The sequence below is a fragment of the Podarcis erhardii genome (assembly GCF_964252035.2).
Source record: "Podarcis erhardii genome assembly, chromosome: 16".
NCBI classification, from domain to species: Eukaryota; Metazoa; Chordata; class Lepidosauria; order Squamata; family Lacertidae; genus Podarcis; species Podarcis erhardii.
The window spans coordinates 27,885,936-27,899,121 of NC_138514.1; the positions used below are offsets into that span (position 1 = coordinate 27,885,936).

The 13,186-nt window shown below is 44.2% G+C and overlaps 1 protein-coding gene across 3 annotated transcripts in view; it reads right to left on the bottom strand.

Annotated features, from left to right (window-relative positions):
• The window catches only part of RABEP1 (rabaptin, RAB GTPase binding effector protein 1), a 49,040-nt gene extending 37,722 nt beyond the window's left edge, over positions 1 to 11,318 (bottom strand). For 2 of the 3 annotated variants that reach the window (XM_081843506.1, XM_081843504.1), the window contains exon 1: positions 11,139 to 11,318. In XM_081843506.1, coding sequence (XP_081699632.1) covers positions 11,139 to 11,181 — 43 coding nt within the window. In that variant the 5' untranslated portion in view covers positions 11,182 to 11,318. The remainder of the gene's footprint in view (positions 1 to 11,138) is intronic. The other variant, XM_081843505.1, reaches the window with a different exon arrangement.
• Positions 11,319 to 13,186: the final 1,868 nt, after the last annotated feature.

Sequence of the window (13,186 nt, forward strand, 5' to 3'; positions counted from 1 at the left end):
ACAAGCTTCTTATCCAGGGATCAACAATCTGGATATTCAATGCTTTTTATCCAAAGGAAGAACTTGATACTTGCTCAACTGGATCCAGTCACAAGGCAAACCAAGGGTTCCTTACAAATGACTTTCGCATAAGAAGTGTTCAAGAGCAAGAAAAGAGAGGCCTAGGAACTTTCAATGTGGTATTTCCAACTTATAACCACTGAGGCTAAACCACTAAGTAGGAGAAGGGAGAATGTTTCAGTGTTTGTGTTTACCAATCTGCTCCTGGTTATGAACTGAAAACTGTAAATTCTATCCAGTCTATGTTAAAATTCACAGATTTGAAGAGGATCCTAAAGAAACAAAGATTTTTGCTGGATCTTCAGTTTTCTGCATTTCCTTCCTATCCCTACAGCCAAACTGTTCCTGATCTCTCTATGTTTCCTTCCTGCTTTTGTCAAACAAATTAAAAACTTAGTGGTGATTTTTTTAAACTACACCATACAGAACCACTTAACTGAAACAATTCATTCCACACATGAATTTTATATTTCCTTGGCACAGAAGAGAAATCAACAGATCAGAACCTTGCACTTTAAAACTAATAGCCTTTCCTTTCAGTTTGGAACCCTATGAGCATCAGCTCTAACTTCATTAAATTCTTAAGAGAATGCTGTTGTCATTGTCCTTGAACACCTGATAGCTTTGGAAAAAGATGCACTTTCTTAGAGATAAACATGTTTCCATAGGTTACTGAAATCTAGGGATTAATATGAGCAGCCCCACCTCCCTCCCACATATTTGTACAGTACCCTTCAAGCACCATATCATGAAAACCAAGAGGCTACAGACTAAAACTACAGGAGTGAAAAAATACTGTGGGGAAATTGTCACTTCTTGAGGACAAAAAATGCATACCCCAGCTGCAAAGTCATCATCAACAGAGGAAGAAGGAAGAAGCAAGTCTGCTAAACCAAAGATTCAACAGTATTTATCTCAGTCTTTATCATGTGCCGTCTTATGTGAAGATCTGGACTTTCCATGGCTGAAAGGAGTTGCATCCATTGTCAGTCCTACTCAGAGGAGACCCATTTTAATTAATGGACATGACTAACTTAGGTTTATCAACTTCAGTGGGACTACTCCAATTAGAGTTGGATATAGCACAGTTTATTTCCATTTGAATGTTTACCACACTGTATAATTATTTAAATGTGCAGACCACATTTAACATCCAAACATCAGAGCAGCATTTTATTTTCATACCAGCTCTGAAAGGTAGGTTACGGTAACAGGAAAATGACTTGTCCAAGTGCCTTCCCAAATGAGTTTCATGGCCTATCAAACTATTTTGAAGCTGCTAAGGCTTCCATGCTGCCTCATCCAACATGTCAGCCCAAATCCAGTAAGCCCAGGGACAAATGAGCATACATTTGACGCCATGTATCACATCAGGAGCTGCTTTTGACATTCCTGAAGTTGCTTTGATAGCTTCCGGGGCGACTCAGTAGAGCTGTTGAAAGTCCTGATGTATGCAAGAATCATCCTGACCTCTTCTTTGAACTGAAGTCATACTATCTATATCATTGTTCAAAACTCCCATTGTTCCAGGTGCGTTTTGCAACAGGGAATTTCATTAGCACGAGCAGTTTCTGAGCTCTGACGGCAGTACTGTGCCTAAGATTTCAGATTAAAACTGCAGAGAGCTGCAGTTCGTTCATTTTCAGCTTTGTATTTTTGTTATAAAAAAGAACGCCTAGACATTTCATTGTTGTGCCCACAACCTGGGTTTAAGGTGCCATTTAGCTTTCATATCTCAGTTTCTAACACTGATCTATATCACTGTTACACACATCCACCATGCAGTTATATTAGTACCAATCAAACTGCTCACATACAGTAATCATCTATGGAGGCATGGTGGAAAATTGCACTCAACTAGAGAGGGGCAGGCGTCCTTATTTCACTTTTCCCAGTACATAGGAAATCCTGTGAATCCATCATTAAGACTCTGATCTTTGTCCATTATTTCCTAGCAAAAACAGGAACACACTACATATATGGTTTTCTTTAACTCTACTTTATCCCCACTATCACCATGATGTATAAGCAACTGCGCAAAATGTATAGGCAATTGCACAATCATCCATCAGAAACATTCCTCTATTTGGAGGAATATAAGATCACCTAGAGTAATGACCACCGTATTTTTCGCTCTATAAGATGCACCCGACCATAAGACGCACCTAGTTTTAGAGGAGGAGAACAAGGGGGAAAAAATTCTCTCCCTCTCTGCGCAGCAGCTCTTCAGAGAAGAGGCAGGAGAAACGGAGCCCCTTCCGTTTCTCCTCCCGCTTCGCTGAAGGGGCGCTATGCAGAGAGGGAAAGCTGCGCAGCACCTCTCCAGCGAAGCGAAGCCAGGAGGGCAAGAGGTTGGTGCGCACCGATCCCTCTTGCCCTCCTGGCTTCAGGGATAGCCACCCAAAGCCTCCGGAGTGCAGCGGGAGCGCTCCCGCTGCGCTCCGGAAGCTTTGCATTGCTTTCGCTGAAGCCATGGAGCCTGCATTCGCTCCATAAGACACACACACATTTCCCCTTACTTTTTAGGAGGGGAAAAGTGTGTCTTATAGAGCGAAAAATACGGTACCTCTGAGCAACCTCCAGTGGAAGAATAAAAGGCAGAGAGGAGATAGTACGCACATGTTCCCTAGAACTCCTGATCAGGAAACGGGTTCAGGATATATAGCACAGAGTACTGAGAACTGTGTCTCACTGGCAAAGGCAGGGAGGGGTAGAGAGCAAGAAAGAGTACAAGTTCCTGCTGTCTTTTTCTCTCCTAGGCTAGAACCCTACACTCTAACTCTAGGGGAGGGAGACAGAGCAGCCACTGCTGTAAAAACACAGCACTGCACTAATGACAGTTACCTCTAATGGCTAGCTGCCCAAGCTTCTCAGTGCATGGGAGAGATGCTGGAGAGCAAGCAGAGGAGTGTGGTTGAGGGGGTGGAAGATCTGATTTTTTTCTCTCTTAAAACACCCAGTCACATTACAAATAACTGGACAGCAGCAACAGCAGGAAGAGATAACTACAGAACTTGTGAGGGTGGGTCTTAGAATCACCAGCTCATAATAATATAGAATACATTGCCCCCCCCCCAAAGCAGGGCTGGCCCAATACATTTTGGCACCTAAAGCAGATCCCAAAATGGTACCCCACTTCCTGCCAGGGAAGAAGGAGTGAGGGAAGATCTACATCAGAAAGAAGAGAGGAAAGAAAATCAACATCAGGACCTGCTGTCCCAGAGGATCCTGCCAACACAAGCAGTCTCCTCACCTTGCCTCATGGATGGACCAGCCATACCCTCTAGTAATTATAGAGAATGATAAAGCTTTTACATAAAGGCTACAGGACACCCAGGGAATTCACTACTGCTTTTGCATAGCACCCTGAAGATATCCTGAAGTAAGCAAAGAACATACAAAATTAGTAGCTGGACAGGCCGTTGGACAAAAATGTTGCTCCTCTTCTTCAGGAGTTTGGATCCTATTCAACTCAGTACATAACAATACTTTTGCAAACATTGAGGTTTCCCTAAAGTCTGCTAATATTTCTCTCTTGTGCATAGATAGTGCCATGAAGATACACATTGACCTCTAAACTACAGAAACAGATTTGGGGAAATGAAACACAAATGGGGCAAGCCAATCTCAGAGGTAGAAAATGGGATAGCCATTATAATAGCTGCAAAAATCCTTTAAAAAACCCAGTGCAACTGTGGGAATGATTCCCCACCCCACACCTCAAGGATCAGGAGAGGGACTGTGGACAGTTTTGGCACTGCATTTCAAAAGCATTCCAAGCACCTTAGAAGTGCAGCAACAAACTGATATACTGCAGACTTACTCCCTGAAGAAGGGAGAAGGAGGCTTGTGTTGCTGCTTTTCCAAATACTTTGGAAGAGCAATGTAACTGTAGGAGCAATCCTTACCTCACCCTGCTATCCAGGTCCAAGTTTGGAGTTGAGGAAGAGAATAGAAGATTGCCCTTGACATTGTATATGGGGACATAGCACTAAGCCAGGGACACAATCCTTTCCTTTGCGAGAGAGCAGGTTGCTAGCGACCACAAATTTTTGGTTGGCCAGCAAGGCCCACAAAAATTTCTGAATCACAAACACAATAAATCTATGAAGCTCCAATCAGTCATAACAAGCAACTTCACATAAACTGCATTCATTTAACTTTCTCCACTTAATTGCTTCACAAGAACAACGAACTGAATACACATTAAATCCTGTGATTCACTCAAATGAAACACTTCGTTTCAGCTTGAAAAGAGACAGGAAGTTCAGCCAACATGCTGCTATAGTAGTTTTACACGCACTGCTACCCCAATCACCTTGGGGAGAAAACAGGGACACCTGAAGCCAGGATTGACCCAAAGCAGGTGGTGGTGATGGCAGGGAACAATTTTGTGAGTGCTGGCCTCCCTTCAGGAGAAGCATGCCAGGGAGCAATTGCTTGCCTGAGAACCAGGACCCATCAGGTCCCATGCAAATGGTGGCAGGGTACCAGCCCCCATCCCACCATCATTTGACATTCTGGGGGAAATTATGCATGAAGTCCAGCTCTCTGTGAACTAGTGCAATCAACTGCTGTGATATACAAGAGATAGGTGACCAGAGCAGATGCTGGGCAAGCACCCTTCTCAAGCCTAATCTGCAAGTCTGAATTACAGTCACCACCCTGAAATAAATTGTACAATGCCCTAAACCTCTAAACAGAATGAAGGATGATATCAGTATGTTTCAAATAAATAAAATTCACATTGCAAGATGACCTGTACACGGCCACCACGACCATCTAACACTGTATACCAGGACCCGTAAATAGCTACCCACCTGTGGTGTCACCTTCAGGCAAGTAGGCAGGGAAACTCTTAAACTGTGGTTCTTCCTACAACCTTTTCAGGCCACCCATGTGCCAGAAATGACTAATCTATACATGTGGGCTGACAAGTGAGTAACTTCTATAAACTTAGGCTGAAGAAGTTACAAAGCTGGGCAGTAGTTGAAACCTCACACATCTCTTACCAGCAACTCAGTTAATGTTGCTTGTATCCCTGACTATTTGGTCCTGTTAGCTGGGGCTGAGTCCAACAACATCTGGAGCGTAACAGGTTCCATGCACCTGGGCTAGAGTGCCAGACTACAAATGGAGAGATCTAGATTCAGATCCACACTCAGCTGTGAAACTCACTGGGATGATCTTGCGGTTTGTCACCACCTCTCTGCCCAACCTACCTCACAGGGTTATTATAAGGATAAAGGTTGAGGAAAGTACTATGTATGCAGTATTGAATTTATGGGAGGAAAGTGGGGGATAAAATATAGTTTTGTACCCTCATGAGTCATTCCAACTGCAGCCACTGAAAAATTTAAAAATCATATAATTTTTTTAAAGGATGTGATAATGTCAAATTCTTATTCTAAACCAATTTAAAAAAACCTCTGTTCCGGTTAACATTCAACAGAGGCTTTTGAACCACAGTTCTGGTTCTGTTGCAAATGAACAAAAACGAAGGTTCAATCTTCTTTTCAGTTCACATTTGGTTGATGTACTGCATAAAATATAATTTGGCAGCTAAGAATGCACTACAAGTAAAGATCAACAAGTATAATTCTCTGTCTATAAAGATATTTGCTCAACTGCATCCATTCCCCTACAAAGAATTATCCAGTCTTCGTTTCTTGTTCTCCAAAAAACATGCCACTGGTCAATCGTGAAGTGATTAAACTAACTTTCCCCCAGAATGTCCTAGGTTAATATTATGAAGCTTCAGTAAAAGTTTTCTTACAGAAGTTGTTATAACTGCCTCTCCAAACACAAATAATCATAATTACCTGCCCAGATAAATACAGTACCTCTTTCAATTCTAAAACAGTATGTTAGGTCACTTCACTACATTAAGTTCATCCAAGTGAACTCCCTGACCTTAGTGATACATTTCTTACACAAACCTGTCAACTAAATTATCTGCAGCATTTCTGGCCCCTGCTTTTTATATACATAGGTAGATCTTCCATAGGCTTTTAATTAGTGTACTAGAGGTAAAGGAGCCACTCTTCTTGAATAAATCTATGACTACCATTGGCCTACCACAAAATTCCTACAGCAGGTTATCATTGTTGTGCTTTTTTTTTTTTTTTACTTTTCATAGAAGAAAAACTGAGAATGTTACCTTGCAAACTGATGCCTCAGTGGGACCTTCAGTGTGTACCATTCCAGTTGCAAGTCCTACACTGGTCCACATAAATTCACTCAAAAGTCTTAGGCTGGAGCCACAAGTGTACAAGCTTACATTTTACACTCCCTGCCTGCATTAACATATTGTGAATGGTTCAGTATCTATTTATTCAGATCACCAGCCAGTACTAAAGATGACTCATACTAACAGAGTTTTAATAGAGGCATAAACTGAATATATTATGTTTTCGACCCCAGTATAATACTTCACATTCTGCTGTTCTCAGGAATAGTAATATTCAAATAACATCCTTTCTCTTCATCCCACATACTTACTTTTCCAGATTCATCCCTCTGAAAATAGGCTTCCCAAATCTTTACATAGCTAGTAAAGAGGGAGAGTAGAGCAGGCACATTAAGAAGCTCCAAAGAAAAGACTACTTTAAGGATCTTTACATTCTGGTATAAACGGGCTAGGTGAGGGCCAATAAACAGAAGCTTATTCCAGACAAGACAGAGGTGATTCTGATCAGAAGGGAACAGACTGCAGAACAGGGATGCAGTCCATTTGGGATGGGATAGTACTTCCCTTGAAGAATCTGGTTCACCATCTGGAGGTACTATTGCATTTGGATACACAGGTGGCAGTGATGGCCCAAAGGGTAGTGTGTATCTTTTGTGAGGATGTCAGATCTGGCTACAGTAACATATCCTTTAATTATATTCAGGATGTATTATTGTAATGCACCCTATATGGGTTTCCTTTTGAAGAGTGTTAGGAAATTTTAAGTGATCCAGAAAATGGTTGGAAGGATGTTAATGGGCCCATGGGATAACATTACACAAGCCTATCCAGCCTGGTGCTCTGCAGGATGCTCTGGCTGTGGATGAATGGAGTTTTAGTCCAAAACTAGGCACCAGTATGGTGAAGACTGTAGCAATGATTCTCCAACATCAACTTCGTTGGACTGGTCACATTGTGCGGATGTCTGATTATCGTCTTCCAAAGCAACCACTCTATTCCAAATTTTAAAATGGAAAGTGTAATGCTGGTGGTCAACAAATCTAAAAAAATGTAGTATAAACACCGACAACTGGGAAACACTGGCCTGCGAGCGCTCCAGTTGGAGAACAGCCTTCACCAAAGGTGTCGTGGACTTTGAAGACACTCGAACTCAGAACCCAAGGGAGAAACGTGCTAAGAGGAAGGCATGCTTGGCAAATCCACACCGTGATCAACCCTTGCCCAGGAACCAATGTCCCCACTGTGGAAGGACATGTGGGTCCAGATTTGGCCTCCACAGTCACTTACGGACTCATTGTTAAAACCGTGTTTCTGGAAGACAATCTTACTCGGCTACGAGTGATTGCCAAAGAAGATACCTATCCAGCATCAGCTGTACTAGTTGCCAATTTGTTTACAGGTTTCACAGTGTTAGTAATTCCTTTTAAATCTCTAAGTGGCTTGGGTCCTGGATACCTGAAGGACCACCTTCTCATGTAACAGCCTGCCAACTGCCTAAGATCTGATGAAGTGGTCCTTCACACTGTCCTGCCTATGATGGAAGCACCATTTTCTGTTATGAGGTACTTTGTGATGTATATTATTAGATGAGTAGGGTAGACATTCTCATAAAAATAAATCCATATTGCCATGACAGGTATTGTCAGTCACATAACCCTAAACTCTGTGTTGCTACTTGATTCTCAGGTACCAAGTGTTCAGTACTGTTTGCTAGCTCCGCCCTTTTCTTGGGAAGAGACAGCTGACTATTGTATCACTCTTGAGGATTAATGCAGTTTACTCTACCATGGGGCTGTATTTGAATGGTGTGAAGAAATTACCTATCATCCAGGATGCAGCAGCTGAACTCCTGACCATTGTAGCCAGAGAGAACATTATGTAGCTATTATTAAGGAATAACACGTACCTTGGTTTTTGAACAGCTTCGTTTTTGAACATTTTGGTTCCCAAACACTGCAAACCCAAAAGTGAGTGTTCTGGTTTGTGAGCTATTTTTGGAAGCCACATGTCCGATGGCGCTTCTGTGGCTTCCGATTAGCTGCAGGAGTTTCCTGCAGCCAATCAGAAGCCGTGCTTTGGTTTCCGAACGTTTTGGAAGTCGAACAGACTTCTGGAATGGATTCCGTTCAACTTCCGAGGTAGGACTGTATTGCCCATTTGCCTTCATGTCAAATTTAAAGTGCTAGTAATTACACTCAAAACATGAAATAGTATTTATCCTTTATCAAATATGTCTCCCACACCTGCATCTTCTAAAAATCTGCAGATGAAGCCCTGCTCTATGTGTCTTCACTGGTGGAGATGTGTAAAGTGGTAGTTTTTCTGTTTTGGCTCCGCTTCTTTAGGAACTCAATCCTTTGGGCCTGTCCAATACACTCCTTGTTTTAGAACAATTGTTAAGACCTTCCTGCTTCAGAAGTCCTTTTTATTTTTTTACTGAACGGTAGAAACAACTTTTATTGCATTGTTAGTTTAATCTGATTTGTTGGTTTTACAATCTATTGTTTTAGAGCTGTTTTACTTTTCTGTTAATTATTGCAAACTTCTTTGAGAGCCCAGCAGTAGTGGATAAGTGGAATAAGGATATAAGAAGAAACTTGCTAGAGGCCCACCTGGTTCAACCCATGTGTTCTGACAGTGGCCAGCCAGATGCCTACAGAAAGCCTTAAGACATGACCTGAGCACAACAGCACTCCAGCACTTGTGGTTCCCAGCAACTGGTATTCACTGCCTTCAAAGGTAGAGGCAGAACATTAATTCTATCCTTATCCCCCATTAATTTGTGTAATCCTCTTTTAAAGCCATCCAAGTTGCTGGCCATCACTACATCTTGTTGAACGGAATTATGGGAGCAAATTCCACAGTTCAAATGTGTGCTGTGTGATGAAGCACCTTGTCTGTCCTAAATCTTCTAACATTCAGCTTCATCGGACAGTCCTGGGCTCTAGTATCAAGAGAGAGGAAGGAAAAGGCCTGCCTATCCACTTTCTCCACATCATATAGAATCTTATGCACCTCTATCATGCCCCTCATTACCTGACTTTTTCCTAAGGAGATGCAAGTAACATAAATATGTTGTATTGTATTGTAATGCATAATATAAATTTTCTTTTAATGTAAAAATATGTAGCTGATGTAGCTTATGATAGCACCACATAAAATTTGATTTTCAAAAGTTGGGCACATCCTTATCCAGGTAAATCCCATTAGCACACTTCAATAGTAGTGTCACACCAGCTAAAATGCTGTTTCATTGTACAGAAAGAGCACTTCTGCTACCACATGGGACCTGCATGTATGCGCGCGCACACACATACACACACTCTTCCTTCACACTCACACTTCTCCCTCAAAATTCAACTCCACAACCCAACTCTACAGAGTCTTTTGACTCTCATTACAGTTTGAAAGCACGTCAAAGTGCAAGTAGATAAATAGGTACCGCTCCGGCGGAAAGGTAAACGGCGTTTCCGTGCGCTGCTCTGCTTCGCCAGAAGCGCCTTAGTCATGCTGGCCACATGACCCGGAAGCTGTACACCGGCTCCCTCGGCCAATAAAGCGAGATGAGCGCCGCAACCCCAGAGTAGGTCATGACTGGGCCTAATGGTCAGGGGTCCCTTTACCTTTACTCTCCAAGAAGAATTCAACCACTGGATCTGTCTTGTTCATTTCACCAAAGGCTTACAGGTCAACCACAACTTCAGAAACATGGGATAACCCAGGGCTGCGAATGTGCAACTACCAACAGCATGAAGCTGAAGGAAAAGGGAACTGAGGCTGCCCACTGTGCAGAAGGGGGGAAAGCTTGAAGTGTTTGTTGCATGGAACATTGGACTCACTTTTGCACAGGGCTTAGTAGGCTAAAGGAATGGGCTGTATATGGCTGCAAAAAGGGGTGGTGGTGGTGGTGAAATATTTTGCCAGCAATGATTTTAAGATCAACTGTAATTTGAATGTTGGATTTCCAATCCACAAAAATTAATGCCACAATAAACGTTATTATTTTAAGGTGCTACAAACTCAGGAGATTCATCATGAGGGGAGTAAGACAGAAAAACACAGAGCGCTTGAGGTGAGGATTGAAGGGAGTAGCTACTGAGGGTAGAAACCAGTAGGCTGGGGGGGGGGTGTAGTATTGCAAGGTGATGCCTGTAGTGGTGGGGCAGGAAAATGATAAATTACTGGGTGTGGGTGTGGGTGGTAGAGAGAGAGAGAGAACCAGTAAAGCACAAGATGGGGGGAGAGAAACAGTCCTAAAGATAGGGTGAAACTGTTAAGGAGAAACCAGTAGGCTGGGGAGGGGGTGCATTGAAGTAATTGCAAGGCAATGCCTTTGGCGGGGTGGGGGGCAGGAGAAAGATAAATTACGGGGCGGGGAGGATAAAAGAGAAATAAAATAAAGCACGAGGCAGGGAGAAGACTGATAAGAAGACTGATAAGGGAGGGAGAAGTAAGGGTTAGGGAAGCAAAAGGAGGAGTTGCATGGGGGTGCCTCTCGTGGTGGGGCAGGAGAAAGAGATACATTACTGGCGGGGGGGGGGAAGAATAATAAAGTAAAGCACGAGATTGGGTGGGGGGGTGAAATAGTCCTTTGATGTGGAGGGAGGAGACTGCTAAGGAGAAACCACTGGGGGGGGGGAGGTAAGAGAAGTGACAATTTAAAAGGTGGGGGGGCACGACCAGGGGGTGTCCGGGGCTTGATATTGGGGAGAGGGGAGAACCCCCCGTGGGGGTGGGGCTGCACTTCCGCCGCCCCCCTTCCAAGCCTCCCTGGCCTGCATCCCCAGCGCCATCTGCCCGCCCCCCACAGACACACACGCGACCCCCCAGGCCCAGGTAAGCCTTCGCAGGCCGCGCCCGGGCTTCCCCTCCTCGTCCTCCCCCTCACCTTCGGTCGACGACTCTTCTGCCGCCGCCCCGGGCTGGGCCATGGCTGAGCCAGCTCACGCCGAGGCCGGGCCCGCTAAGTCAGGCGAGGGGAGCGGAGCGAGCACAACAGGGGCCGCCGCCTCAGCCTCCGCCGCCGGCCCTGGGCCGCCTCAGCCGCCTCATCCTGACAGGCAAAAGGGGCGGGCGGGGAGCTGGGGGGCGGAGGAGGAGGAGGAGAGTGAGGGGGAGCTCTGCGCATGCGCCGGGTTGCCGGCGTTTGAGGGGAGGCTGGCGGGCTGCGGGAGGGGAGCCTCAGCCGGGGGGGTTTATAACCACGGGGAAAGCCGGCTTTGGGGGAGCTGTGGCTGGCAAGGACTGCCGGGGCGGGGCGTAGGGGGGTATTTTTTTCAAAAGGAAGAGGTACACGCGTACAAAAATTAAGGGCGCATTCACACGTTACGCGCCAGGGGGCTCAAAAGCCCGAGTGACAAAAATTAAGCGCGGGGGAGCATTCTTCAAACTGCAGGGGTGTGTGGAAATTTGCAAATTTGCTCACAAAATAGGGGTTCTTTCACATGGTAAAACTGCACTAGGGTTTACATGGCATTATAGAATTGTGGAGTTGGAAGGGACCTTGAGGGTCATCCATTCCAACCCCCTGCAATGCAGGAATCACAGCCATGACTGATGGCCATCTAGCCTCTGCTTAGGTGAGTGAAACAGCTGTTGCCCTCAGAAAGTTATTCCTGATAATTAGTCAGAATTTCCTTTCTTGTGACTTGAAGCCATTGGTTCAGGTCCTACCCTCCTTAGCAGGATCAAACAAGCTTGCTCCATCTTCCATGTGATAGTCCTTGAGATATTTGAAGATGACTTGGCTATCTCCTGTCAGTCTCCTCTTTCTCCCCTTGTGGGGTCTGTCCACAAGACTGAAGAACTGTGACTCTAAAGAAAAAGCATGGCAAGGTGGCAAGTTAGCTTAACCCTGTGTGAAAATAATTACCAAGCAGGTGTGGCAATATTTTTGTTTGCACCATAATTCTCTTCCATTCAAATTTACTCTGTTGACACAACAAAATGTCCATGTTTTGCCAAATACATTTATGTCAATGGGCTTACGTGAGTCTAATGTGTGTTGGACACTGGTCAGTGTGTTTGAAAAACAGAGTGTGTATATGTACAGTGGTACCTTGGTTTACGAAATTAATCCGTTCCGTAAGTCCGTTCTTAAACCAAAGCGTTCTTAAGCCAAGGCATGCTTTCCCATAGCAGCGGAGGACTCAATTTACACTCAACAGGAAGCGGAACATGTTCAGCTTCTAAGGCATAGTTCAGACACCAAAACACCTACTTCCGGGTTTGCAGCGTTCTTAATCCAAGTTGCTCATAAACTAAGCTGTTCTTAAACCAAGTCACCACTGTACTCCCAATGCAGACATAGGAGACTATACCAAAGCTTTAGGGTCCCTTATTTTAGGAAGTTTATCTAGCAACCGCAGTCTGACCCTTCTGACTATTCTACTTTGTGAAATATGTCATCTGTCGTAGTTTTGCTTGGAATCCCCCTAACTTCCCTACAGTATTGTAACAAATCTTTGAATAGTTCAGTGCCCTTACTTACATCTTTCAGGCTGCATCTCACAAACACCCAAAGACCACGTCTGGTATTTCCTATACACTTAGTCTTAATGACCACCTACTAGAGTAAAAGCGTGCAAATGCACTGCTAAGCAGAAGCAGAAGCAGGCCCATAGTACTTTATGATTTTTCTGCTTTGGAAATGTAGGACATTCTTCCGCAGTTGAAAATCTTTGCAAGTACGATCGGGAAACCATGCTATTCCTGTCCTCTTGTTTAAAAGGTTCCATGTGGTGTATGGCTCAGAAGAGATGGAAAGCAGATGAGTGTGTATATGTGTGTACCCCCAAAAGTATGCTGTCTACAAGTTCAGATACAAACACATGCTCATGGCCTCATTTGAAAGCTGCCTTATTAAATTTCTCTTTTTTCTTCTTCTTACCAGGCCAGGATGGAGGATGGGGTGGTGATGTTTGTGTACGTGTAGAA